This window comes from Geotrypetes seraphini, chromosome 10 (assembly GCF_902459505.1).
Source record: "Geotrypetes seraphini chromosome 10, aGeoSer1.1, whole genome shotgun sequence".
NCBI classification, from domain to species: Eukaryota; Metazoa; Chordata; class Amphibia; order Gymnophiona; family Dermophiidae; genus Geotrypetes; species Geotrypetes seraphini.
The window spans coordinates 30,767,820-30,795,038 of NC_047093.1; the positions used below are offsets into that span (position 1 = coordinate 30,767,820).

At 41.7% G+C, this 27,219-nt stretch overlaps 2 protein-coding genes across 3 annotated transcripts; one reads left to right on the forward strand and one right to left on the reverse strand.

The window, feature by feature from the left end:
• Positions 1-239: 239 nt before the first annotated feature.
• MRPL38 (mitochondrial ribosomal protein L38) lies at positions 240-12,893 on the reverse strand. 2 transcript variants are annotated; one of them, XM_033960287.1, is made up of 9 exons: positions 12,688-12,893; positions 11,582-11,761; positions 7,304-7,438; positions 5,534-5,742; positions 4,879-4,951; positions 3,195-3,240; positions 2,907-3,065; positions 1,858-1,994; positions 240-972 (listed from the first exon to the last, which is right to left on the reverse strand). In XM_033960287.1, exons 1-9 carry the CDS (start codon positions 12,755-12,757, stop codon positions 836-838), a joined length of 1,146 nt encoding a protein of 381 aa, XP_033816178.1. In that variant the 5' UTR covers positions 12,758-12,893; the 3' UTR covers positions 240-835. The 2 variants fall into 2 exon arrangements, with proteins under 2 accessions (XP_033816178.1, XP_033816179.1); XM_033960288.1 differs by having other exon boundaries at positions 241-972; positions 12,734-12,872.
• Positions 12,894-12,928: 35 nt separating this feature from the next.
• On the forward strand, positions 12,929-27,219 carry FBF1 (Fas binding factor 1). Its single transcript, XM_033960999.1, has 7 exons — positions 12,929-13,205; positions 17,931-17,958; positions 18,728-18,769; positions 20,868-20,958; positions 23,780-23,843; positions 26,936-26,986; positions 27,106-27,219. Exons 1-7 carry the CDS (start codon positions 12,963-12,965, stop codon positions 27,217-27,219), a joined length of 633 nt encoding a protein of 210 aa, XP_033816890.1. The 5' UTR covers positions 12,929-12,962.

A 27,219-nucleotide genomic window follows, 5' to 3' on the forward strand; every position in this document is an offset into this window, starting at 1 on the left:
AGTATCCTGTTTCCAGCAGTGGCCAACCCAGGTCACAAGTACCTGGCAGGAACCCAAAGAGTAGCAACATTCCAGAGCTGAGACTGTGATGTCATAAAGCCTCATTCCACCAATGCCTAAGCCAAACTCATCAGTGATGTCACAATAGCTTCATTATCCTATACTTGGGTCAATAAGAATCAGAGTATGAATGTGCCCAGCCACTGACCCTCAACCCTTGCATTGAAGAATGCTGGTGTAGAAGGACTGAGTTAAGACTTGGCTGTTTCAGGAAGATTTTAATGGTTATTTTACTACTTTCTATTTTATGCTATCAGATTTAAGTGTTTTCACACCCTCCCTTTTGTTCTTTCCCTATATGTTCTCTTTCTTACTTGATAAATTGTAGTTCTGTCCTTCCTCCCTCTTGTTTCTGTTTGTTTTTTGAATTGTTTTTAATGTTTTGAATTATGACTGTTGTTTCCAAAGGATGCATACTTACCCCATATACGTTTTTAACATAATGTTCACCACCTAGAAGGTTGATTGGGCGGTTTATAAATTTCTGAATAAACTTGAAACTCTTCTCATGCCAATAAATACACAACTATATTGGTTTTGCTTCTGGAACCTTCGTATAATTTCTGTAAAATGTTGAAAGAGTGCAATGTAGGGGTAAGGTTACTACTAGCCATCAATATTTTAATAGCTAATTACTGAAAAGGGAGAATACTAATGAAGATGGAAAACAATTTGCACTTCACAGAAATGATGATTCTCCCCAGTCCTGAAAGAATTTAGTACAGAATACTAGAATTTGTTGATAATTCCTATGCCTGATCCTTGGGCCACACCCTCAGTAGATGCCATAGGTGGGCTCATCACTGTCCCGATATCTGTCCAAGTATCTCAGGGGTTGGAGATGGGGATACTTCTTCTGTGGTGGATGATAAACAGGAGGTCGTTCAAATTCAAACACTGGCTCTTTCATATCTAAAAGGAAAGAAGCAGCAACAGTACAGATTTTAAAATCAAATGATTGCCCACAAGTGGCCCCCCATAAAAAGATACCATCTTTCCCAAGAACTGGGCCTCCCTTTTACTGATATAGAGACACTCACAATCTTTTATGGGTAGGTGGAGAAATTAGTCTTACCATGACAGGACTGTTTTGCCAAGTCTTTCCTGTACAAATCTTGATACAGCAAGCTTAGAAGGTAATCTTTTTAAGTATTATCTATTGTGTGGCTGTCACATGAGTGAAACTGCATGCAGCAGACTGCCGAACAGTAATACCTAAGTAAGCACACTTTCTGTTGCTGCATCACATAAAGGCTGAAATGCAGATATAAGATTCTGTTCTAGGGTAAATGTATAGGTGAAACAAGTACAAAGCCTGCTGCTACTGGATAAAAGGTGAGGCACAAGAAAGATGGGGCCTGTCCAGCACATTCAATTCCATTTCTTTACTATACAATACCCTCTTTCCAACATTAGAATTTTGGCACATCAGACTTCCATTCAAACTTTTTATTTTTTTTAGTGCTTTGCTTTCACTCTGCTCATCATGGTGAAAGAATCAGACAATCAAGACGACTCGAGGCTTCAAAATCAGAAAGCTTGAGACTTGCTCCTATGCTAACTACCCTACACAAGACGCCAGCTCTCAAAAGCACATATCAAACATCCTCAGGGAGAATTATATGCTCATTGTATTCCCAGAACCGTTTACATCTTCAATACCTCAGCAATATGACTTGCATGCATTTTTCTTTCTTTCTCTCTCTCTCTCCCCCCCCCCAATATGAACCCTGCCCTGAACATTGTTTGCTCTGGCATGTGTTCTCAATTGTCACAGAAGATCTCACACTTCCTTACCAAGGAGGTGGTGATAGACCTGTGTCACAGACGCCTCCCATTTGCACTGGAAAAAGGCCAGTCCCGCTGGAGTCATGTGATCCTCATGCTTTCGGTAAAAATCTATTGTCTTGAACGTTCTCATCTTAAGGCTGTGACTGAAAAGAGAAAAAGATGATAGATTACTATAGGGCATGTCACTGAGAGCTGCAGGCACAACAAAGACAAAATAACGCCAAGGGCAGGTGTGTCCATCAGCCCTGCAAGCAGTGTCAGGGTTACAAAGGCAGTTCTATTGTGGAGACTTTGTAGTGAACACAAGAAATCAAAACAGCCACTAGGAGAATCCACTTGTCATGCTCTTAGCATTTTGAAATGAAAAGGGCTTTTTATTTTCTCTGGTTTTATTATTTTGGCTCTGATTGGAGAGGAGGAGCAGCCTTAACGGTTAGGGCGGTAGGTTGACAACCAGGGAAGCCAGAGTTAAAATCCCATTGTGGCTCCTTGTGATCCTGGGCAAGTCACTCAACCCTCATTGTCCCTGGTACAATGATTAGATTATAAGCCCTCCAGGGACAGGGAAACATCTATTGTATATGAATATAAGTCACCTTAAACCAGGGGTCTCAAAGTCCCTCCTTGAGGGCCGCAATCCAGTCGGGTTTTCAGGATTTCCGCAATGAATATGCATGAGATCTATGTGCATACACTGCTTTCAATGCATATTCATTGGGGAAATCCTGGAAACCCGATTGGATTGCGGCCCTCAATGAGGGATTTTGAGATCCCTGCCTTAAATTGACAAAGGTGTAAACTAAAACCAAAATCTATCCAAATCCATATTCAGTGTTCCTCCCCCAATTTTTTTTTTCAGGACAGGTTACAGGCTTTTCTAAACTCAAGGATACAAGGCCAGTCATGTTAGTTCCCAGGTTACAAGCGACAGCAGGCTCCAGAACAATGGGCTGTAAGTGATGGGGGTTTAACTTGTTCTTCCCAATTTCACCAGTGATAAAGCACTTGAGAATCTGATAGGCACCTCTCCTCACAATTGAGGGAGGCTAACTTACCACGGGACTGGCCTGAGGTCTGTTCCAAAGTCTATCGGCCTGTTCTGCTTGAAAAGGATGAAGATGTGACGGTGGTATCCTGTACCTTTTGCAGGAAATGGGGGGAAGTAATGGCAAACCTCCTCTCCAGAGGCCACCTGATTCCCAGGGATGTTCCCTCTAGAAAGCAAAAGCACAGACTTTACTTTCCAGGGTTTTAGCTCACTTCTGCAACTTTTCACCAAGGTAACTGGATAACATACTAGTAAAGCAAGAGGATAAATTCAATCCCAGAGGCAGCATACTCACACCAGCCAATGCACATACTCTGCCTCTGTTTCTCGCAAGTGTCCATCTGTGGAAAGAAGGAAGTTGCCATGTGGCATCCTGCATGAGTGTATTCATAGGGGACACAGAACATCCGTGCTTTCCTTGTCTGACTCAAAACAATGCTGATCTTTCAAAACGCACTGTCCTAGATTCAGGGTTTCTCCTTTCTTCTTGTCATAAGAGTAACTATTAGGAAATGTAGAAACTTTGCGCTCCTTTGGTTAAGTAGCAGACACCAATGTAACCTGTCTTGCCTGAAGTGAATTAGGTCGATTGGGTTCAAATAACATTTTAAAAAAACTGTGGCTCATATGAGAGCCAAGGGCACCATTCAGTAACTAAGGCCTGTGCTGCTTTTAAGATGGAAACAGCCTGAGACTTCTTTACTGATGCAAACAGCAAAACAGAGGCCAAGTCAAGGAGAAAGCAAACAGCCAAAGGGCTAGAGCACTGGCTTCCTTGTTCTGCGGCAGAATATTCACAATGAAGACACAAGAGATAAATATGAATTACGTGCATTTGTTAATACACTCTAAACAATTTTTTTTTTTTTTGGGGGGGGGGGGGGGAAATGTCATTTACTTAAGCATTAGGAAAAAATCTCCAGACAAAAATCTTGATTTACATATAGTACTCTGCACCCAACAGTGAATAACTGAAAACCATCTAATATACAATATAATACATATCACATGTCCTAGCATGCTACACATCTGGAAATCTCTTCAGTAATTCCACCCTCCCAATTATGGCAACTCATCTCAATGTTCTGTTTATGCATTGTCCTAGCACAATAGTTGTTTAGGAAGAGTTTCCCAAGATGCTTCTTGCTGTCTGCCGATCTTTCCAATTAATATATATGTCCCAGATTTTAAGGAATAACATTTATTCTCCTAGTTTTCATAGCTGCAAATTTGGACATTAAGCAAATAAAATCAAGTTTTGTTAATACTTTGTTGGTGTAGTTGTTTGTTTCCACCACGCTGCTAATGTCAGCTTACCAGTTGTACAGGTGCTATTGGCTAGTTTCACCTTAAAACAATTAGACCCCCTTTTATTAAACCGCACTAGCAGTTTTGTAGCACAGGGAGCCTTGCTGAATGCTGCACACTGCTCCCGATGCTCATAGGAACTCTATGAGCGTCAGGAGCAACGCAGGGCATTCAGCACGGCTCCTGGTGCTAAAAACTGCTAGTGCGGTTTAATAAAAGGGGGGCCTTAGCTCACACATATGAATGCATGTAAAGCTGATCTGTGTCTCTTAAAATCTTTCTATTAGTACAAATGTGTGAAATGAACCAAACAATTGCCTCAAATAATCAGGAAAATAGGCCAGAAATCCAAAAACTAGCCCACATTTTTCCTCTGCATGTCCCTAATTTGTATACACAAGGTTCCAATATCTATAAATCTATTTTATACATATTTATTTTAGTTGTAAAACCAGTTTAGTTAGGTGTGTCTCTGAGGTCTGGGACAGGCATGAAAGAACACTGCCAAATTGTTTCCCTAGTAAATCAGTACCTTCCATATTTTCTGTAAACGCCTTTTTTTAGCACTATTTAAGAATTATCTGCCAAAAGAACCCCTCACCCACTGCAGTACTGGCACAACCACTGGCACACCTGCAACATGAACCTACAGCAAATTTTAGGTCACGCACCTGGGTTAGTAAGCAGCAGGGTCCACAGGGAACCTTCCTCTGCTTCATACATCACACGAGGAGGAGATGAAGCCTAAGTACCAAATAAAAGTATCATGTTAACATCTAGAATGTTTGCAATTGTCTAAGTGCTCTGTATTATCATAATATCCCAAAACTGTGAACTAGAAAGCTTCATGCTTCGGTCTTCCTAATCATTGTAATCTGGCAGGCAGGTTGAAACTGAGGAAGCAACGAAGAAAGACAGGAGATCCAGTCATTAATGGATAGACACCTATTGGCTAGACGTGGAGGAGTAACTTAATGGTCAGTGTGATGCGCTAAGAGCTAAGGGAATTGGGTTCAATTCCCACCGCAGCTCCTTCTAACTCTAGGCAAGTTACCAAACTCTCCAATACCCCAGGTACAAAATAAATACCTGTATATAATATGTAAAATGATTGATTGTAGTTACAGAAAGATGGTATATCCAATCCCATTCCCATGAACAGTATGTCAGGTTCTAGAGGTCTTTGGATCCTTACCTAGGACTGTTGGAATGATGGATAGCAAACAGGTTTATGAAAACATGTATGTGCGTTCGTGGGGAGGAGGTCAGAAAAAGGTTGCACCTTGTTTGGCTCCATGAGGCCTTAACGACAGGCTACCCACCTACCTCAGAAGCAGTCACCACATTTCCATGATAGACTGGCATGACAAGTTCCTCATTTTGGCTATATGCAACCCGTAGAATGATGTATGGAACAAAAAAGGCTCCATTAAACAGGTCACGGTATATTCCATAATGTTCAGCAATTCGCTGCACTTGGTACGGCCCTCTGGTTCTCTCCCACTCTGCTTTCACTTCATCAAGTGGAATCAACCCTGAAACAGCAATAAAAATTATTTTATGATAGTTGCAAACTAGTAGAAAACAGCAATCATACAACAAAAATAAGATAAAATAGAATTTTATGTTTAAACCTTCTGAACCCACCCAGCCTAATGACCCCAAACCTTTCCCCTTTGTAGCTGGAACAAGATAATATGCGATTTCAACAACAACAAAATATTTAGCATCAAGCTGTTAAGAATTTCCATTTCTAATCAACAGCGTGACATGCCTCAGCATAAGTCCCAAGGAGACTGATCTCATATCTCCTTGTTATGTGAATCAAAATTTGAACTTGTCATCCACACACTATCAACAGCTCTTAATTAACTGTATTGTATTAATGTTTTGCATGACAGCAGCCCGAAAAAGTTCCGACACAGTGCAAATCCATCCACTTACTGGCTCACTGATTTTGATTTTTGATAAACTTTACTAAGTTTATCCCAAAGACAATATTACTTAATTTTGTCATTAGGATGCATACTCTGTGGCGTCAAAAGAATATTCTGTAATGAATTTATTGCAGTGTCCTATGCCAAAAGTAATTTGGAAGAGATTTCAGGGCGTCAGGTCAAAAGCGCGCCGGGACAAAGGCGCGCACAGACAATTGAGCGCAGCGCGCACCGCTCTAAATTACTGTTTTTACTTTACTTAATAGACATCGCGCCGCGTTGTGGGGGATGTGGGGGATTGTAACCCCCCACATTTTACTGAAAACTTCACTTTTTCCCTGTTTTTAGGGAAAAAGTTCAGTTTACAGTAAAATGTGGAGGGCTACAAACCCCCCATAACGCCAGCGTGATGTCTATTAAGTAAACTGGGGGGGTTCCCCAACAAAATCCCCCGTCGGAGCCCCTAAAAACTGTAATTTAGAGCGGTGCGGCGGCGCGCGCTGCGCTCAATTGTCGGCGCACACTTTTGTCTTTCGCGCCGTTGTCTATGAACCGATTTCAGGGATAATTGAGGCTATTGCAGCAAGGGAAACTCTGTGGTGCCGATGTGAGTCTCGCAAGAACTGTAGCCAGTCATTCGGAAAGCGGATCGGGCCCAAGCGGGAGTGTATAAAGCTTGGCCCTGACCACTGCACTCGTGTGCCTGCTGCTGGGAAATACAGAGCCGTACGCTGGACCACTAGGCTTGGAAAAAAGTTTGGCGGCGGTGGCGATGACAGCAGCGGGGGGGGGGGCTTGTTTTAAAAAAAGGTAGTGCGGCTGCGGTGCGGGGGGATCTTTTGGAATTGTACGGGGGGGGTGGCGGCGAGCAGTGCTGAAAGCTGGTGCGGCACGGGGGGGTGTTTTGCAATTGTACGGGGGGGCCGGTAGGCGATGTTTAACAAGGTGGTGCGGCTGGTGCATGGTGGGGGAGGGGGTGTTGCAGCTGTGTGGGGGATTCAAATTTTGCACCTTTGCTTCTATAAGACGCACCGAAATTTCTACCCACTTTTGGGTGGGAAAAAAGTGCATCTTATGGAGCAAAAAATACGGTACATAAGGTCTCAAGGCAAAGAATCTGTCTGACAGAACGACATGCAACAACCTTCAAACTACCTACATGTCCTGAGACGGGCCGTTCTCTCCAGCTCCGCATTCTGATGATTTTGTTTCATTATCTGTTTGCGTTCCTTCATTACTTTTGACCTCGATGGCCTATAGTATGGTAAACCAATGTCAATCTTCTCCTCTTCATCTAAGGGATGAAACAACAGATGGGAGAAGCATGAAATGTGGCCACATGTAATTGTAAATTCATACTGTAACCCAGTCCACCCTGAAAAAAGATACAAAAACATAAAATTACAACTAGTTCATAACACTGCTATCAAACAGATTACAGGTTCCAAGAAATATGATTATGTGACTCCCCTCCTCAGGCAAGAATATTGGCTCCACCAGATAACTTTCAAAATTCTTTCCCTAATACATAAGACACTTGATTCCGGGATCCCACTCTATCTCTCTCGATATTTAGTTCCATACTCACTCTCCAGAACTTCACAACTGAATCTCCTCAATATACCATCCCTTCACCACATACGCCTTGACTCTGCTTGCTCTAAAATCTTCAGTGTCACTGACCCTTCGCTTTGGAACTCCCTGCCTCGAAAAATCAAATCCCTACAACCTTTTGCTGATTTCCGTAATTCGCTCAAGACCTTTCTTTTTCGCAATGCATACTGAGACTGGTGACACTCCCCTCTCCCACCTCTCTTCATATTTCTAGTCAAACAGCTGTAACGACCTGGACGGCAGCACTTTGACACAAGTATCTTGTTTTTCTCCAATGCCTAACTTTCCTATTATTTAATAGAGTTCCTACTCTCTCTTGTGCATCTTCTAATCTGCTTCTTAACTCCTTTTTTTCCCCCTTTATAATTCTATAATTTGCCCACTCTGAGAAGTATTTGTGAACCTCTCTGACAGCTTCAGCCCTGATTGGTATATAATGTTCCGTAATAAAAACTGAAACTTGTTATGAGGTGAACCAGAGGGGATTTGTTTTTTTGTGTTTTTTTAAAACTTTATAATGGCAACTGTTGAATTCAAGTGCTGGATTGCTATGAACGATTAGTGGTATGGATTAAACTGCAGCTGTGAGGATCCTGCTCTAGATATATCTCTATGGGAAGTACTATGTAATCAATTATCCCACCAGGATAATTTAATTAGCTGTGTGCTAAAAGATTTGTAGAACATTTAGGTCTAAACAGTTATGATTCTATTATATAGCTGGGGAAAAAAAATATCTCCTGTGAACAGAGACCTTAACTGGGAAGTGGAGAAATGTGTCATTGTAGCGAGAGAGACTGAAATTTCTACATCAATAAAGCACAAGCCATATGATTGACCTTTAGTTAATCAAACAATTAATTTGTGACAGATTTTTTTATATTAGTCCCCTTTTCAGAGATATCTGTAATGCTGATTTTATTTATACTGATGGCCTGGTAGTTTCCTCCTGCTTCTTTGGGCTTCTAGATCAACTGAGCCTAGCTTCTGCTGGGCTATGGCACCATTTAGAACTCCCTGCTGTTCTTTCCCCATTCCTTCTACGTAAACTACTGTTAGCAGCTCTCAGTCAGAGGCCACAAACTACAGCTTCCGTGGATACATCCACCCGTCTGGCTACTAGGTATCACAATGGCTGGCATTTCCTCCCTCCTGTGGGCTGTAAACATTAATGTAGCAGCAAATTTATGTATCCAAAACAGCAGCACAAAATATTGCCACCAAACTATCTTGCCTCCACTCCTGCCACCCCCACCTCCCCCCGAAAAAAATACCAATCTAACTTAGCCAGTGCAATAATCCTCAGTCAGAACCTGGGACATATGCATCCAGAATACAACCAGTAGGTATCACTGCTGGGCAATGACTGCCACTTTCTTACCCCTTCAATTTCATAGCAAGAAAGATGGAATTGCAAAGAAAATAAATGCTCTGGAATGAAAGTTCAAATATCATAAACAGATCAGGAATCTGCTGCATGCTCTTGTACATACAATGCATTTTTCATTCATGTGAATTATTTTATTTAATCAAATTTTGTCAACAGATCCAAAGTGATTTACATACACACATAAGCAACAATACCCATAATCTCCTTGTACTCCAATTAATAAAAGAAAACATGCTTTCAAGCTCTTATGAAAACCCTACAAAGTCCTTTTGGTACAACATTCCAGAACAGCCCTGATTTACAGGCTGTAAAACTCTCCTTGGCAGATCCTCCTGCAACCTTCTCAGCATTTAATCTGGAGCCCTCAAAATGTTAAACGTTATCACCATCAACTTACACTGCATTCTGTGCTCTACAGACAGTGATTGCAAAGAGTACAGGAGAGGGGTAACATGATCCTTCTTTTTCCCCAGTCATGAGACAGCTGAAATCAGCCTATGGTCCTCTGGGACAAACTCAGGCAGGTACACCAGATTGCAGCAATCCAGGTGAGAGATCACAACAGCCTGGGTACTCATTGCTAAATCCAACAATGAAGAATACATCTGAAGCTGCTGAATCATTCTCAGTTTCTAATGCAACCTTTTTACTGAGGCTGTCATCTGCACATTTATAGTCAAAACCCCAAATCTTTTAGTTACTTTATAGGCCCATCAAATGCCTATCCTATAACCTCTGACTGACGGGATTGGTCCTCCTGCTGCATCACCCTCAATTCCTCCGATTTTGATACATTCACCTGCAACCAGCAGTAAAACTCCCGAAGACAAAAATTTAAAGCACTCGGTTTTTCCTGGCTACCTACCACAACTGGGCAAAGGATTTGGACGCTGTCCATATAAATATAGCTAATAAACACTGCTCACTTTACTAACTCTCCTACTTCTCTCACAAATACTGAATAAAGTTGAGAGACAGAATGGATCTTTGAGGAATCCCCAGCTTCAACTCTCAAGGATATGATTGATATTTATCCAGCACCACAGTTTGTGACTGGCCAGCCACAAAAGAAGCAAAACACTGCCACACAACTCCCTTGATCTAAGGAAAACAACTGCTGCAAAAGTAGCTTATGGCTCACCATATCAAACATGGCTGAAAGAAGCAATAGCAACAACAGTGCCCCCCCTACCCTCCCTCCCAATCAATGCAACATCATAAATCAGTGTCCCTCAAACTTTTTTTAGCTCTGGCACACTAAGGGCTCCTTTTATGAAACCGCATTAGCGGTTTTAGTGTATGCAGCTTTTTAGCACGCGCTAAACCCACACTACGCGGCTAGAACTAACGCCAGCTCAATACTGGCGTTAGCGTCTAGTGCAGCTGGCAGTTTAGCACGCGCTATTACGCATGTTAAAGCGCTAACACGGCTTCATAAAAGAAGACCTAAATGAAGCAAATTTTTTTGTGGCACATAATTGAAATTATAAAATTTTAGAACAAACAAAAAATTAAATTTGAGAGTTATTCATTTAAAGTTCTTTAAGCTATGTATGGGTAATTGTAACAGTGGTGAAACTAAAGTAGACAGAATTACTAATCATTGTGATGGATGTGCTTGTTTTTGAGTGCAAACTAACTCAAAACATGGCTCAATAGTTGACAAACAAGCATTTCATCATCTATCATCTGCAGTCTACCATCGATTTAATTTCTGTCAGAGCTGAAAATACAAGTTTGCAAAGATAAGAAGATCCAAACTGTAACAAAGCCTTGATTGCTTTGTTGTTTAAGTTAGGATAATTACTGCATTAAAACTAAAACTAAAATTACTTGCCGTTAAGTTTTCAAGGGCCAATCACATCAAAGAACAGGTTTAGAAAGGCTCATGGAATAGAAACAGTTCTGTTGGCAGTTATGAATGATTTTTGGCAGTGTCTCTCAAACTGTGTATCACGGCACAGTGGTGTGCCATGAGAGATTCCAGAATTATACTTTATTAAAAAAAAATTTCCTTCGTAAGTGTACAGTACACTAGAATAGATGACATGTACATCTTGTACACAAGAGTCTGTCAATGTTCTGAGTGTCTGCATTCGTAAGGATACAGCCGACCAGACAAGCATCAATTTGCATGGGTCTAATAACTCCCCCATCTCAACTCCATAAATTTCACAAGCTATTCAAAAATGACTTTCTAAGTGATCTTTCCAAAAAATGAGAGATGGGAAGGAAAGTATTTATCAACCAATCATCCTTCTCCTAGTTCCTGGTTGCTTCAGCAAAGGTTAGATAAAAGTCTTGCTTGCACATCCATTTCTTCTGTAGCCACTAGCTTGCACTGTCCCAAGTCTCACATCTAGTCAAATATTTTTAGTTACAGAGAAATTAACTTATAGCTTCCCTCCACCCTCTAGTTTCTGCATACTATACCTTGAGGCTCTGTAAGATATTGCTTGCATGATTTCCACCAGTGGGTTTTCTTCCTCTCTTCCTCTGCTGCCTTAAAGTAGCGAGCATAACTGCGATACTTCTCCAAGGCCTCTAAGTTGCTAACATCAATATCTTCATTGGGCATAGGTCCCAGTGGGGCTACCCGTCTGTAAAGAACAGCTAGAAATAAAGGAGGCTTTGATTAAGAATGATGGACTTGGTAGCCGTATCTTAAACATTTTCTAGTGTGAACAAAAGCTGCTGCGAGGCAAGAGCAAACAAGCTGAAGAAAGAAGAAAAACAAAGCTGAACAGAGCTGCATTCCCAATATATGATTGCTGGGACTTTGTTACATTACTCTATACAATTTCCTCACGTCAATTAAAAAAAAAAAATTATAAAATACACATACATGCAAACAGCACAGATAATTCAGTTAGGTTAATGATAACACAGCATAGGTCCCATCTTATAACATGCCTTAACAAGCACAAGTCTAACAGCACTATAGAAATTATTACTGTATATACTTGAATATAAACCGAATTAGTCTTTTTCCCCAAAAGAGGTGAAAAAAAGGTTGACTTGAATATAAATTGAACTCGCTGCAGTCTCCTGAGGTTACTGTGGGAACTCTCAGCCATTTTAAGTACTGTGACTGCATAGGGCAGGAGCATAGCAGGACAGCTCTTGCCCTGGCTAACTACTGGACCAGCAGGACTTAAGGTAGACCTGAGGAGAAGCCTGCAATGTGTCCATATCTGTTTTATCGCTCCCTCTTAGAAATTCCCTAACCCTTGTTTGTCCTATTTTATTTAGATTGTAAGCTCTATTGAGCAGGGATTGTCTCTTACATGTTTAATGTACAGTGCTGCATACATTTCGTAGTAGTAAGGCTCGAATATAAACCGAAACCCCCTTTTTTTTATATTCGAGTATACTACACAGTACTACTACTAGTAGTATTACAATTATTGATAAACCGCAACACATCCACTATTTGGCGTCTGTGCGGTTACAACCAAGTAACTTATTAGGTATAGGTACTCCAAGTGTTTTGCTCGCATTCGCTTTACACTTGAAACTCTACTCCCGCATGCATTTACCAGAGGTGCCGAAATTTCGGCCCGTCCCCCGTAGAGCCACTCTCACCAAGGGGGCCGCCATCTTCCTCATGACATCTCCACAGGATCTGGTGACGTCATCGTGACTGTCTCGTACAGTGCCTGAACGAAAAATCCGTTTTCCCCTGCAAAGCTCAGCGCTGCGCCTCTTTAAAATTTTTTTTTTTTTACAACCAGATAAAGAGATAGATAACGAAGGCCAGGATGGAAGCAAAGGCGGGCCGTAGAAATGGGCCGTAGAAATCGACCCTTAAAACATGCAAAAAGGATATCGAGGACGAGGTTTGGAACACACAAAGAAGCTGCTAGAGCACCAAAACGAGGCTTGGAATACACAGCTAGCCCCCAAATTAGGCTTGGAGCATACACATCCAAAACCAAAAGAGACACCAGGCCCCCAGGAAGCAGGGCGTTGGCGCGAGCAGCCCAACTGGACCCCGTCTTTGGAATGTAGTGTGAATTCGAGCTATACTTCCCCCGTGATTATGCCTACAGTTGTGGTACTGTGAGTTTCTCAATACCATTTTGGCCTTCCCTTTAAGAAGCCGGCGCCTCTGCCCCTTTAAAGTGCTCGAGTCAGCTACACTGCTCATGTGTTTGCTAGGCTAGGGGCTCTCCTCCAGACAAGCGAGGTTACTTCCTGGTGCCGGGGAGGTGAGTGTGGCTTCGTGTAAGCGCTGTCATGGCAACCGAGGATGCGGAGCTGGCGCTTGGTTTCAGCTTGCGCCTGTATTCCGGAAACGGAGGACGGAGGTGGCGGCCCGGCCAGGTTACCTTTTCTAAGGGAGCAAGGGGACCGGGGAAAAGTATTTGCATGGAGGACCTAGGTGGTCCTAGCGGGAGTAGACATGCTTCTCTGTTCTCATCCTTTGAGTCTTAGTACTAGTTAACTAGTAAGTTGACCACAGTTCAGAAAGATGGATCTTGGGGCAGTGTTCTAGTACATATATATCCAGTTCAGTTTCATAGGCTAACTACTGTTCTGCTCTAATGCAATAGGTATGTCATTTTGGACAGTAGGGTATGCTCCCCTTTGAGAGCCGTGCAGAAGGAATCCATTCCAGGTTTTCAACTCCTCCTCCTTCTCCAGAGGTCTCTGCTGAGTTGCCCCCTTCAGTTTTTCCTTGTGCATGCAAGCCAGAAGGTGTCTTTCTGATCTAATTGGTATGTTTCTTTATTGTTTTCGGTATTTTTCACAGTTTTTGCAGCTGTAGGTGCACTAGATCTCCCCAGTGCGGGGGGAGGTAAACTCTGCTTGCACAGAGAAGAAGCAAACTTGGGTCTACAGCCAGCAGGTTAATCCCTCGGGGACCTGTTTGGCCAGCCTGCAGAAAACTTGTGGAACTTGGGATCCGTATCCCTAGTAGCTTAGCTCGCATACTGAATTGCAGTGGCTTGAGCGTAAGCTCTTAGGCAATCACAAGAGGCTCAGTGTGGCTCTTTAGGATGCTGGCTGAGATTTTGCTGCCTCCTTTTCTGTGTGCAATTCCATGGGGTTAAGAATAAGTCTGACTTTGGTCCAACTGACAGCCCGAAGATTAACAGTAGCACTTTCAGAGCACATGTCACAGTGAGTAAGGCTATTATAGCCTATGGACAAAATCGGGGGTTCTGAAAAAAGTATTTTTGAAGGTTTCTGCCACATCCTGTGGGGTCCCCCACCTCTAAAATCTTGTATTTTTAGTTTTTAATTTTAGTTAGGTTGGTTTTGAGCTGTGGGTTGTTGTTTTTTGCGCTAAAGTGCTGCTGTGGCGGTCATCTTGAATTTCCCAACTTTTTGTTCCAAAGTTCTCCAGATCTGTCAAATCACCTAATTTGCCTTAAAACTGTCAGGGATGGAGTCCTCGTGCTCTTTTACCCCTAATTTGTGCCAGATTTGCGCTGGATAGATGCAGGAAGAAGAGTGCCCTAGTGCCACGTACACGAAGGAGGAGGGAGCATTGGGCTTAGCTTCCTCTTTGGTTTTTAGATCTTATAATCTTTTGGGAGGTCTGTTTACCAGAAAAAATCCCTACCGGAGCCCCAGAACAGCGCCGTACCTAAGAGTAAGAGTGTGGAAGCCGCGGAATCCAAGAGATGTAAGATGGAGTTACCTAAAGGGGACTCGGCGATGCCTGGATAGTTGTGGAAAACAGCTCAGACTTAAAAATATATACTGGGTATAGATAGAGGGGTACTATACAAGGTACTTCAGGATTAGGGCTTAAACAATTCAGGTGGTGGGAACTTACACCTGGACCTGGAGGGCCGCCGCAGGAGTGGGCTGCTGAGCACGATGGACCCCTGGTCTGACCCAGCAGAGGCGATACTTATGTTCTTATCAAGTAATCACTCTCTTTAGAAGCTAGAGAGAAGGAAAATAGAAAAGGGGTAGAGTTGAAGGATGGTAAGAGAATAAGCAGGGTTCTTGATAAAACTCTCAATCCTTACACCCCATCAAGAACACTACGCTCAAACTCACAAAATCTCTTAGTAATTCCTTCAATCCGCCAAATAGTGTATGATACAACATGTAAAACGATCTTTTCTGTCGTGACTCCTGAATGATGGAATGCCCTGCCTCAAGACCTCAGACTAGACTCTTCCCTGCTAAACTTTAAAATTAAACTCAAAACATTCTTATTCAAGGATGCAGTTTGTAGTGGTTAATTTTGATTTTCATAAAGTGTTAGTACCTAAAATTCATATCTTGGGCAGTTAAACATGTAAATCATCCTCTCCTCTAGCTACTTCCCAAGTAGTTTTTTATTAGTAGCTGAGAAGTGTGTGTATATTGCTTCCACCCCATCACTGCCATGACCACACTTTCAGCTTTCAAAATACTTGACCTAACTTATAACCATATGCCTTTTTTCAGGTCTGGTTGTAAAATATTGCCATAAAGGCAACTCTTTATTTTATTTACATTTTTATATCACAGATCTGATTTTCTCCCTGCGGTTCACATTACTAATGAAAACAATTTACAAAATAACCCTGCTTTTACAAAGCTGCGGTAGTGGCAAATGTTCTAATGCCCATTATGAGGAGCCACTGAAAAGTTTTCAGCCCAGCCAAGAAGAGAATGATGTGGAGCCATGAAACTTGCAAGTTATTCCACACTTTTCTTGACACTTTTCATTTAATTTCATATTACTGAAACAAAAGTTTCATGGCTCCACATCATTCTCTTCTTGGTTGGGTTGAGAACTTTTCAGCGGTTTCTTGCAAAGCCATATGGGCATCGGTGTAATTACTGCAGAAGCAGCTGCTACTGTGGCTTTGTAAAAGGAGCCCATAGTTAACATCACAGACTAGCTCAACACACCCTCCCACCTACATTTAACCTTAAGTACCTTCAAATACAAAAATTTTAAATCTCAAACCTAGCCAAATCAATTTCATTGTAAAGTTTCTTAGGAAGGGAGTTCCACAACAGAGGGACCCCTCACTGTGAAAGCCCTCTTCCTGTATCTCACAAATTGTACTTCCTTTACAGTAGGAACATACAAAAAGTTGTTATAGCCATTTTGGTCACAGTTTGTATGATAGCTCCTTATCCCTGAGGTTAAGTAGCATGGAATTTTGCTATTTGGGGGGGGGGGGGGACTCTGCCAGATACTTGTGACCTGGACTAACTACTGTTGGAAATAGGATATTGGATTAGAAGGACCCGTGGTCTGACCCAGTATGCCAATTCTTATGTTCTTGAGTAGTTCAGCTAAAAGAGAGACATACAGTCTGCCTATCAGTTAAGTCTGTCATTTGAATTGGCTTTCAGGGAGAAGTCTGCTTCTTCATTACATAAAAATTAAGACAGATGTGATTACCAATTGTATAAAAGTGGGATACTCAAGAAAGTAAAACCTGAGATGATCCAGTAGATCCAAGAAGAGGGGAAAGTCTACGGGAACCAGACAATGGTAAGGAAATTATTCCGGAGCTGGGTTTATACACAAGATATTGAAATGGGCTTGCACTGATTAATTTTGCAAGGAAAGTTGGTAGGGGCCAATGAAAAAGTAGAAGGATTTATGCATGTTTGACCTCTATCTCAACTGGAAGCAGTTGGCCTGAAGGTTATAGCTTTTACCAGCTATTAGCCTAATTTACAAACATATTCTCACTTTCTGCTGATAATAAAATCATTTCCAAAAGTGAAAGCATGAGCTATTTGTTCATGTAGATTTTTTTTTTTCCTTTCTTTAATTTTTATTTTAGGAAATAAACCCCAAAACTCACTAATATGCCAAAATTCAAAAACTAGTGCTATACACCTTATTAAATAACAACCCCCCCATGAACACAACCTCAGATCTTCCACCCCATACTAAAATCCCAACAATCCAATACCAATTCTAGATTTTCTCCTCTTTCGTCTTCCATGTAGCAACACTGGGCAAATCCCTACCTATGACCTGCACTTGCTCTAAGGACACCTGCGATGCTGTTGGGTAGAGGGTAAAAAGGAACTGGGTAACGAGGGGGAGATGGGGGTATGATAACATAAAGTGGAGTATGATGTGTGTATAATAATTCTATTATTATTGTACTGTACACCACTTTGAGTTTATGAGAATTTTAAATGGATATATTTTGGGGCTGAAAAATGCCCTCTTTTTTTCATATGAGCAAGTATTCATACACAAAAGAGTGTCAACTCTCAAGGGTTTAATTTTGAAATCCCATATGTGATTTACAGCATGGACTTTGTTATAGTGCAGAGTTCATGTGTACTTTGTATCCACAGTTCCAGGATGAGCAGAACACCTGCTTAGAGGTAGTATCTTCCTTTACTGGCTGGCCAGCACAAACTATTCAGAGGGAAATTTCACAGGGGCTTTTCTTTTACAAATTCACTGGCAGACATGAGTACATTTGCTTAGAAGCTGCAAGTTCTAAACATTGTCCCCTTCGTGCTTAGTACCTCTTGTGAATTAGAAGTGACCTTGTAAGCACTGAGCTACAGGCTCGCAAAATAAACCAGTTAAAGGCAATTCAGCTTTAGGAAGAACTGGTAGCTTTCCTTTTAGCTAGGATGCAAAGTTGTTATTTTTAAATGATATTTTCTTTAGATTTGGTGCTTATTGAGAGCTTTCAGGTCTTTGTAGAGTGCTTAGCTGAAAAGAGTGATGGGTTAGCTCAAAGGAGGAGCCACATCTCAGTCACATAAAGGGTAATTTACAAAACAATCAAGACTGCTCTATTTAAAAATGTTGTTGTTTACTTTTTCAATATTTCTTCAGGCACCGAAAATTAAGAAAGGACTAAAAGGTAGAGTATTATTGACTGCTTAGTGTTTTTCAATTTATCTTTTTCTCTCCTCTTTCCACTTACACTTCTCCTTCCGTATTTGTGGTTTCAGCATTCACGGTTTCGATTATTCACGGTTTTTAGCTTGCTGGCTCCTCCCCCCAAATTACATCAGCTTGCATAGAGAAATCGCTGATTCCAAGCGTTTACAGAGAAAATCACTGATTCCCAGCACTTTCTTTACCGTGTTTTGCCTCTCCTTCAGGAACAGGCCAGGTCTCCCACCATGTTATTCACGGTTTCACCATATTCACAATGGTTTTTAATAGAAAACAGCGAATAACATATGAAAAAGTTATTTGCGGTTTTTCTGTATTTGCGGTTCTGTTAATCCCCTATCACAGCAAATATGGAGGGAGAAGTGTAATTGTTGATCTTTCTGTATCCTTGTTGGTCCTTCCTCATACACCCCCCGGTACAGTGTAATATAAACAAGTTCTGCTTAGAAGAGGAGCAGTATTTCATTTATTACATTTATTAGTATTTTTGTTGGTTTGAGTGATTTGATTTTAATTCTATAAATTTTGAAATTTAATTTGTTTAGGGCTCCTTTTACAAAGGTGCACTAGGACCTTAACGCATGCACTAGCCACTACCGCCTCCTTTTTCGGCTACTGCGCGCTATAGCGCACGGTAATTTTGTGCATGCACTAAAAACCCTAGTGCACCTTCGTAAAAGGAGCCCTTAGTGTTTTATATATTTGGTGTCTGAACACGTGGTTTCTTTTAGGTTCCATAGATGATGTGCTGGGAGATCTCTTGGATGCAGATGGTAAGCATTTGGGGTCGATTTGAAGAGTTTTATTAATTTGTTTTGGGTAGCTGATGCATGTTTCTATCTATTGCAGGACAGATCTATCAAAATTGCATGAGCCCTGGGTTTGTTAATTAAACTCTTCTATGCAGGGATTTGTGAGAACAATTTTAAAACTGTCCACACTGGGATGTTGCATCTTTCCTTAGTGTCCTTACCAGATCAGTCCAGAACCCGTGGGTTATGTCTGTCAATCAGCAGATGGACAAAGCCCAGAGGTTTTAAACTGGTTTGGTGGTACTACAATTAGCAGGTTCCATTTTCAGTTTAAAAGTATGTGCATTCTTTTGTTTTGAAATTTGCCAGGGAGAAAATTACATGCAGTCATTTGAATTTGCTTTTTCTGTAGATACATTTCTTTCTAGTTAAAGTCTTTGTGCAAAGGGCTTGTATAAAATTGCACAGGAACATGTATGTAAAAAGTAGGCACATGGAAAGAGTGTACTACTTTTATATGATCTGCAAGTAGGTGTTTATGGGGCTGAGATGGGGCAAAATTGCAGTGTAAGTGCATATTTTCAAAATGTGCATGTATACACAAAAACATGCACACATTTATACTTTCAGAGTGGGTTTTGTGCCACTGGGTTCTTTAGGGACAAATACTTTTTGTATAGTTTCTTCAACTTCCTAACGAAAGAGTCTATGGGCATGTTTTACAAAGCCTCGCTAGTGGCTGCCGCGCGGCAACAGCCCCGAAGCCCTTTAAATATCTATGGGCTTCGGGGCCGTTACCACGCTGCAGCCGCTAGCACGGCTTTGTAAAACAGGCCCTATGTGTTGTGTCTTTATCCTGGCTCTATCCCATACTGCCATTGCTGACGCACACACCAACTTATGGTTTTCTGGTAAAGGTTTCCTTTTGTCATAATGATGAAGAACATCGAGTCCACGTGACAGTCTAGCAATTGACAGCTGACAGACTGACTTCCCAAGGAGCCAGTTTTTGGGTGCAGATCGCAAATTAGATGACGCCATACAAACTAATTATGCACAATCGCCTGCATACACAACACACAAGCAAACAGTGCAACCTGGGGTGGCCTCTAAATATTGTTTAATCAAGCTGAAGTTTGACGCCTGAGTGAGACATATCAAGTGGGCAAAAATAAGCCTTGTGGGGACAAGATTTGACAAGGTTGATTTTTTTTTCTTTTTGTATGCTATCATGGACCATCCTAGTGCAGCATATATGTCTGTTGTTATAGCTATACAGAAAATACAGTGGTACCTCAGTTTACGAGTGCACCGGTTTGCGAGTGTTTTGCAAGACGAGCAAAACATTCGCAAAATCGGCGCCTCGGAAACCGAGACGGAGAGAACGTGAACTCGCAGGCCTTGAGCATGCGCACATGCTCAAGGCCAGCACAGAAGAGGAGGCCGACATGCCGGTGCTACATTAAAGTAAGAAGAGGGCTCTGGGGGACTTCAGGTTGCGACGGAGGGGTTCCCGATGGCGGCGGGGGGGGGGGGTGCCGGATCGTGGGGAGGAGGTGCTGGTTCTCGTGGGGGGGGAGCAGCGCTGCTGGCCTCGGTGGGGGGGTGGGAATGTATCAAAGCGAGTTTCCATTATTTCCTATGGGGAAGCTCGCTTTGATAAATGAGCATTTTGGATTACGAGCATGCTCCTGGAACGGATTATGCTCGTAATCCAAGGTACCACTGTACAATCCTAAATCATCTCTGTAACAGAGAACAAGAAATTTCACCCAGAGCTAATAGAGCCCACTCTGTGGAACACCCATTTGTGTCTAAGGTCCATTTAGAAGCATGAATCCCCAAAATGTTGTATGTGATGGGTCCTGAAACTTTGATCTGAACAGTATACCAAATAGAAAAGTTAGTATGTGGAGCCATAAATATGCACTTCATAAGATTTCTTTTTCTTTGGGAGGTAGGCTAAAAATGCAAACATAGAATCTAGTGTGGAAAGTATGAAGACTGTAAATCCACAGCTTCCCATTTCACCATCTTTTTATATTTCTACTGCTTTTTGTTAACCCAGGCAAACTTTTTTTAAAAAAGAGCTGACTTATCCATGTTCTCTTATTTCAAGATGGAGTCCCAGTTAAATCCAGCAAACCTTCCTTGCTTTCAGAAGCAGTTGCAGGAAGACCAAAAGGCATTAACCCAGCCATCAGTAAGAAGTAAGGACAGAACATGCTAACTAATACTGTCAACCAGTTAACTTGCCACCACATGTCCTTTCATGTGATTGGGGGCTGTAGAGATGGCCAGATCAGCTCACTTGATACATTAATTACACATTTCAGTTTTATTTATTTATTTGAATTAAGCTCATGTCTTTTCAATAGTACCTCAAGGCAAGTTGTGAGGCTCATGCTTTTCCTTTTGCTCTTCATAATGCGATTACATCATTGTAAATAAACTGGTGTTTAATGGTCTCTGATGTAAGTGCTCTTCGTCTGGAAAGAGATATGCTTCATATCGACCATTCTGGCATTGCAGCCTTTTTAAACCACCACATTTTTGCTAGTATTTGTAGAATCGCTAAATCATGGAAGGTTGTTGTTTTTTTTTCCAGGTTACTTTAGCTCATCAGCCGTACTATATTAGCCGTACTGTATGTTGCAGAAGGGCTGTTGGAAAGGGTTTGCCTTTTGCAGATCATGCTAAAATATTTTATTTTTTATTTAAAAAAATCTTTATTCATTTTCATATCTTACAACAAGTGTATAATATTCAATCAAAAATTTTTACAAATCACTTGACATTCTTACTTATAATCATTAAAGTATAAAAGAATCCCTCCCCACCCACCCCGTCCATTAATAATAAACCAATTAGCAAATATCATATTTCCAAATCCCACCCTACCTATATCTTATATAATAACAAGGTGTTTAAGGTGCTCAATATTATGGTAACTCAAATAAGGCAGGAAGATTACTAGCAAATTTTCTTAAAGCAAAAAAGAGGAAAACTAAAATTATTGCAATTAAAGATAAACAAGGAGGTACACACACTAAAATTGAACAAATTTTGAAGCAATTTCTTACTTTTTATAAGGATTTGTATTCTTCCGAGTCTTATGAAAATAAAGATCATTTTAAAATATACAACAGGGTGCACACCCTGGAAAGTCTGTCTAACAGGAAGAATCTAGTAAATCTTTGAGGCATGGTCTAGAGCAGTATCTCGCAAACTTTCCGGCCGGTGGCACACTAAATCCAGTGCCCAGGCCGGAAGGCACCTGGAAGTGCGTGGTGGTTGACGTGCATCTGGCCGCGACCTGCTTCAGTGGAGGGATCGGGAGTAGGAGAGGTGCGAGGAGAGGAGGACAGACGCCAGCAAGGAGGAGAGTCGCATAAATGCGCAGGAGACTTTCAGCTGAGAGGACGTCCTGGAATTGGACCAGGGTAAAAGAGGGGTATTGGCTCCAAATTAATTTAAAAATTTTTGTGTTCCCTGACAAATCAGCATTTGTTTTTTCATATTTATATAATAAACATAAATTTGCCCACCAGAACGTAAAGCTAAGACAATCCCAATTTTTACAGTTGCAGTTGCTTGTAATTTACATGCAACACAGTTCCACAAATCACTACCTCATAAGTCAAAGGGATTGCAGATTCTAAAATATTATTAATATGTCCCCAAATCGACTTCCAAAAACTCAGTATCATAGGGCAATAAAACTAAATTAATTTGGAGCCCATTGATGTCTTTTGTAGAATTATTGTAGTTTTAATATTGTTTGATATAATATTTAAACATCCGGGGGGGAGGTATATGTATATGTTTTAAATGATCTTCTAATTTAAGTTTTTAAAAAAAAATTTTTCTGGAAGGAGGGGAAGGGAGGGATTTTTTTTTAAGGGTTGATGAACTGTTTCTGAATGTTTATAAGTGCTTAATTCTCAGATTTATGACAAGTATGTTATATTGCTCTTTTGTAAGAATTGAAAATTTAATAAAGAATAAAAAAAATAAAAAAAGGAGGGGTATTGGGAGTAAAAGGATATATTTCTTTACAGAAAGTGTGTGTGGGGGGGGGGAGGGGAGGTGGATGCTTGATACAGCCTTTCAGTGGAGGTGCTGAAGATGAGGACGGTATCTCAAGTCAAGAAAGCATGGAACAAGCACAAGAGTGTCTGATGAGGAGGAAGGGGATTTAGTATTGGTATAGATGGACAGATTACTAATTGGTGAAGAGGCCATCTCATCTTTTATCGGCCATCATTTTCATTCTCAATGTCAACAGGAGGCTGCATGGATCTGCAATGAAACAGACACAGAAAGGAGCAGACACAAGTCCAATATAGAGAAAAAAAAAAGTCCTTTATTTAACAATACCCATCATGGACCACCTTTTGTCTGCACACAGGCTTCATTGTTGGTTTCAGAGCACCAAAAGGGGCTCCCAACTGAATGATTAGTATACTACATACTTCAACTAAAATCTCAGAAATGTTGTTTCATTGCTGCAGTTGTCTCTAACAGCTTATGCTTGACTGAGATTTTAGTTGAAGTATGTAGTATATCAATCATTCAGTTGAGAGCTCTAGATCCAATTTCAGTGCTCTGAAACCCCTGATGCAGTCCGTGTGCAAGAAAAGTGTGGTCCACATCGGGCATTGTTAAATAAATCCCTTTTCTTCTGTATATTGGACTTGAATCTGTTCCTTTCTGCATCATTTGCTCTGTTACAGACAACTTTCAGTGTGCCACAAAATAGAAACCTTAAAGAAACAAACTACATCGAGAAACATGCTCTTCCACTTCCTTCCTTAAAACTTTGTGAAATATCTATATACAGTAGTTTTAAGCTGGCTGGTTTGTTTCCTCCAAGGATTGGAGCAGAAGATAATTCTCTCAAACTAGAGGCGTGCTGACCTCTGTTTTTTCATATTAAGAATGTGCACAAGCCACTTTCCCCCATCTACCAAAGGTTATCTGCATTCTATGCTACCAGCAGCTTTGTCACAGGCTCTTTCTGTTTGACAGGACACTCCTGAGTGACGATTTCTTCAGCAAACTAGCACAGGAGGCAGAAGCTGGAGCTGCAGAGGTAATGAAATGTATGGAAATGTTTGTTTATGTTTATTGAGAATATGATATACAGCTGCTTCATTTTACTGACCTAAGCAGTTTGCAATGTAACAATTAAAAACAGAAAGGAACTCCATAGAACATATTCAGATAGGAAAGATAGAGATAGAGAAAGATACAAGATATATACATATTTTCATGTACAGTGGCACCTCGGTTTGCGAGTAACCCGGTTTGCGAGTGTTTTGCAAAACGAGCAAAACACTCAGCAAACTTTTGCCTCGCAAACCGAGCATGTTCCGGTGTACGAGCACCTTCCCCCCGCTCTAACCGGCATCGCAGCCCCCCCTGAACCGGCATCACAAACCCCCCCCCCCACGAATACCCCCTCCCCCCCGCAAGAACCGCAAAGCACCCCCATGCTGAAAGCGGCATCCGCCCGCCCTTCCTCCCAAATACGGTCCTTACCCCTTCTGCTCGTTGTAAGGGTGAATGCGAGCTACCGCCTCTTGCCTGGGCTGGGCCTTGAGCATCTGCACATGCTCAAGGCCTTCTGGCTCTTGTTCTCTCGGAGATCTCGTTCTCTCCGAGAGAACGAGAGCCAGAAGGCCTTGAGCATGCGCAGATGCTCAAGGCCCAGCCCAGGCAAGAGGCGGTAGCTCACATTCACCCTTACAACGAGCAGAAGGGGTAAGGACCGTATTATTATTATTATTATATCCTAACAAGTATTCATTACAAAAACAAAAATTAATTTAAAAATAGAGAAAATTAAACTAAAGTGAAAAAAAAGGTCCAATTAAATAAAGGCTCAGTCCTATGCAAGGCAACTGCAGGACACAATGGCCGAGACGAAGGCGAGGTAGAAGAGGCATGAGGGTCCCAATGGCCCAATGAGAGTCTGAGTGTAGAAAGTTATAGAATATTCTCCTATAGCAGGGGTAGGGAACTCCGGTCCTCGAGAGCCGTATTCCAGTCGGGTTTTCAGGATTTCCCCAATGAATATGCATGAGATCTATTTGCATGCACTGCTTTCAATGCATATTCATTGGGGAAATCCTGAAAACCCGACTGGATACGGCTCTCGAGGACAGGAGTTCCCTACCCTTGTCCTATAGTGTCTTATAATTGCTAGTAAACTCAGTGGCGTAGTAAGGGTGAGCGGCGCACCCCCCCTTCTCTTTCCCCAAACCATTTTAACTTCTCCGGTGTGAGCAGCATGCCCACGTCAGTGTCAGCTCGCCCTTTGATGTCTCTTCCTAGGTCTCAGAAGTGACGTCGGAGAGCGCCGATGTCGACATGGGCAGCAATCTTGTGCCGGAGAAGTAAAAAAAGTTATGGAGGAAGGCAAGGGGCATGCGGCAAGGAGAGTAGCGGGAGGGGAGACGAAAGGGGTGCCATGCCTTTAGCAAGACAGCGCTTGGGTATATTTGTTAAAATGGAGTGGGGGAGGTAAGCTTTCATGAAAGGGAATTATGCATCAATAATAATAAAACCCTAAGCGCGCATGCACACTTCTACCTCCGTGATCCCTGCCTCTGTGATTCATAGCTCTGTGGCAGTGTTTGACACGTTCAGCAGTTTGTGTGCGGTGGACCCTTTTCCTTTTGGTTTAATTTCGGTGGGCGGCGGCAGACTAGGGGGTGTTTGAAGCGGTGGTAGGCCAGACGGTAGGTAGCAGTAGCAGAGGCCAGTTCAGGGGGGGCAGGCTTTGCAGGCAGGCAGTCTGGCTTTAGCGTGGCAGATAGGGAGGGAGGTAGGCTGGCTAGCTTTGGGGGAGGGGGGTGGGACAAAGGCTGGAAGGCAGTGAGGAAGGACATAGGAAAGAGCACTGGAGACACTAAGGACATGGGAAGGGGCACTAAGGACATGGGAAGAAGACACTGGGGGCACTAGGGACAGGGGAAGGGGTATTAAGGACATGGGAAGGAGGCACTGGGGACACTAAGAACATAGGAAGTAAGGAGGGAGGGAATAGAAAGGAACAATTGTTGGGCCTGAGGGTAGAAAGCGTCCAAGGAGAGAGAGAGACAGAAAGAAAGACAGACAGACACATCTACTCTAGTATCCGTTAATGTAATGGGCTTAAACACTTGTTTATTAATAAAACTGGTGGCATTCCATGAAAGTGGGATAACATCAAGAGAAATCAGGCCAACTATAGGCATGGCCATTTACACCAACTAAAACATGGTGCATCCCATGTGGATCCCATGCCTAAAATTTGTGTAAATTTGCGTGCAAATTATGCGTGTAAATTTTAATCAAGTTCAGTTAGCCCCAATAATTGCTTAAGATCCCAATTATCATCATTAATTGACTCACTGTTCAATTAAATTGCGCATGCAGATTTGTAACGTATCCAAATTTGCGCGTGCAATTTTTAGTGCTTTTTATGGGATTATGATGCAAACAATTACAAATTAAAATTTATGATACATATAAAATACATATAAAATACAGTAGTTTGACAATTTCTCCCCAGTTCTCACTTTAATTCCTTATTTAATAAAAATACATTTTTTAGTTCTATCTCCTGCTCCCCCCAGGCTTACTACTACCTACAGAAAATAGGAATAATTTGCTCATAAAGAAAAGCTTTTACCAATGTGGGTGTGTGAGAGAGAGAGAGAAAGAGAGAGTCGGGCCTTTCTTGTTGCTAACCTTTAACTGCTTTATTTTCATAAATACTGCCACACTCTTGGGGGCTCCTTTTACGAAGGTGCGCTAGTGTTTTTAGCGCACGCACAAGATTAGCGCGTGCTATAGCGTGCGCTAGCCGAAAAACTACCGTCTGCTTAAAAGGAGGAGGTAGCGGCTAGCGTGCACTAAAACCACTAGCGCACCTTTGTAAATGGAGCCCTTAGATTCTGTCTATATGCAGCCTTTGTTTGTGTGGCACTTACAAGCAGTGCCCTGAAGTTAGTCTGACTGAAGCAGCATGTGGTGAAACCACCCAGATTTTCGTGGGATTATGTCCTTTTTGGGGGTGCATATTATGTTGTGGAATTAAGCAGCTTCTAAAGAGTGTAAATGCATGCTAGGTAAACTTTGTTTCTCTGTTTTTGGGATGAAATATTTGATATTGGTTTTTCTGTTTTGGGGAATTAGGAGTCTGACATCTCAGATGCAGATCCACTGGTGTTATTAGAAAGCATGAAGGTAACTAAAGAAGTTTCTTTGTATTTTGTCTAAAGACTTGGCATGGGTATATGTTCAGTTTAGCAGAAGGTAAAATTATAACACCCACATAAATTTAATTGTGCATTCCATATATGCAGATAACCAGCTTGTCCAGATATCTAGTTCTGATCTATAAACGTTTCAATGGATACAAAATGCTCCTCCTGGTTAATGCTATTTCTCCCTTGCTCAGAAGTCAAGATAGCATATGA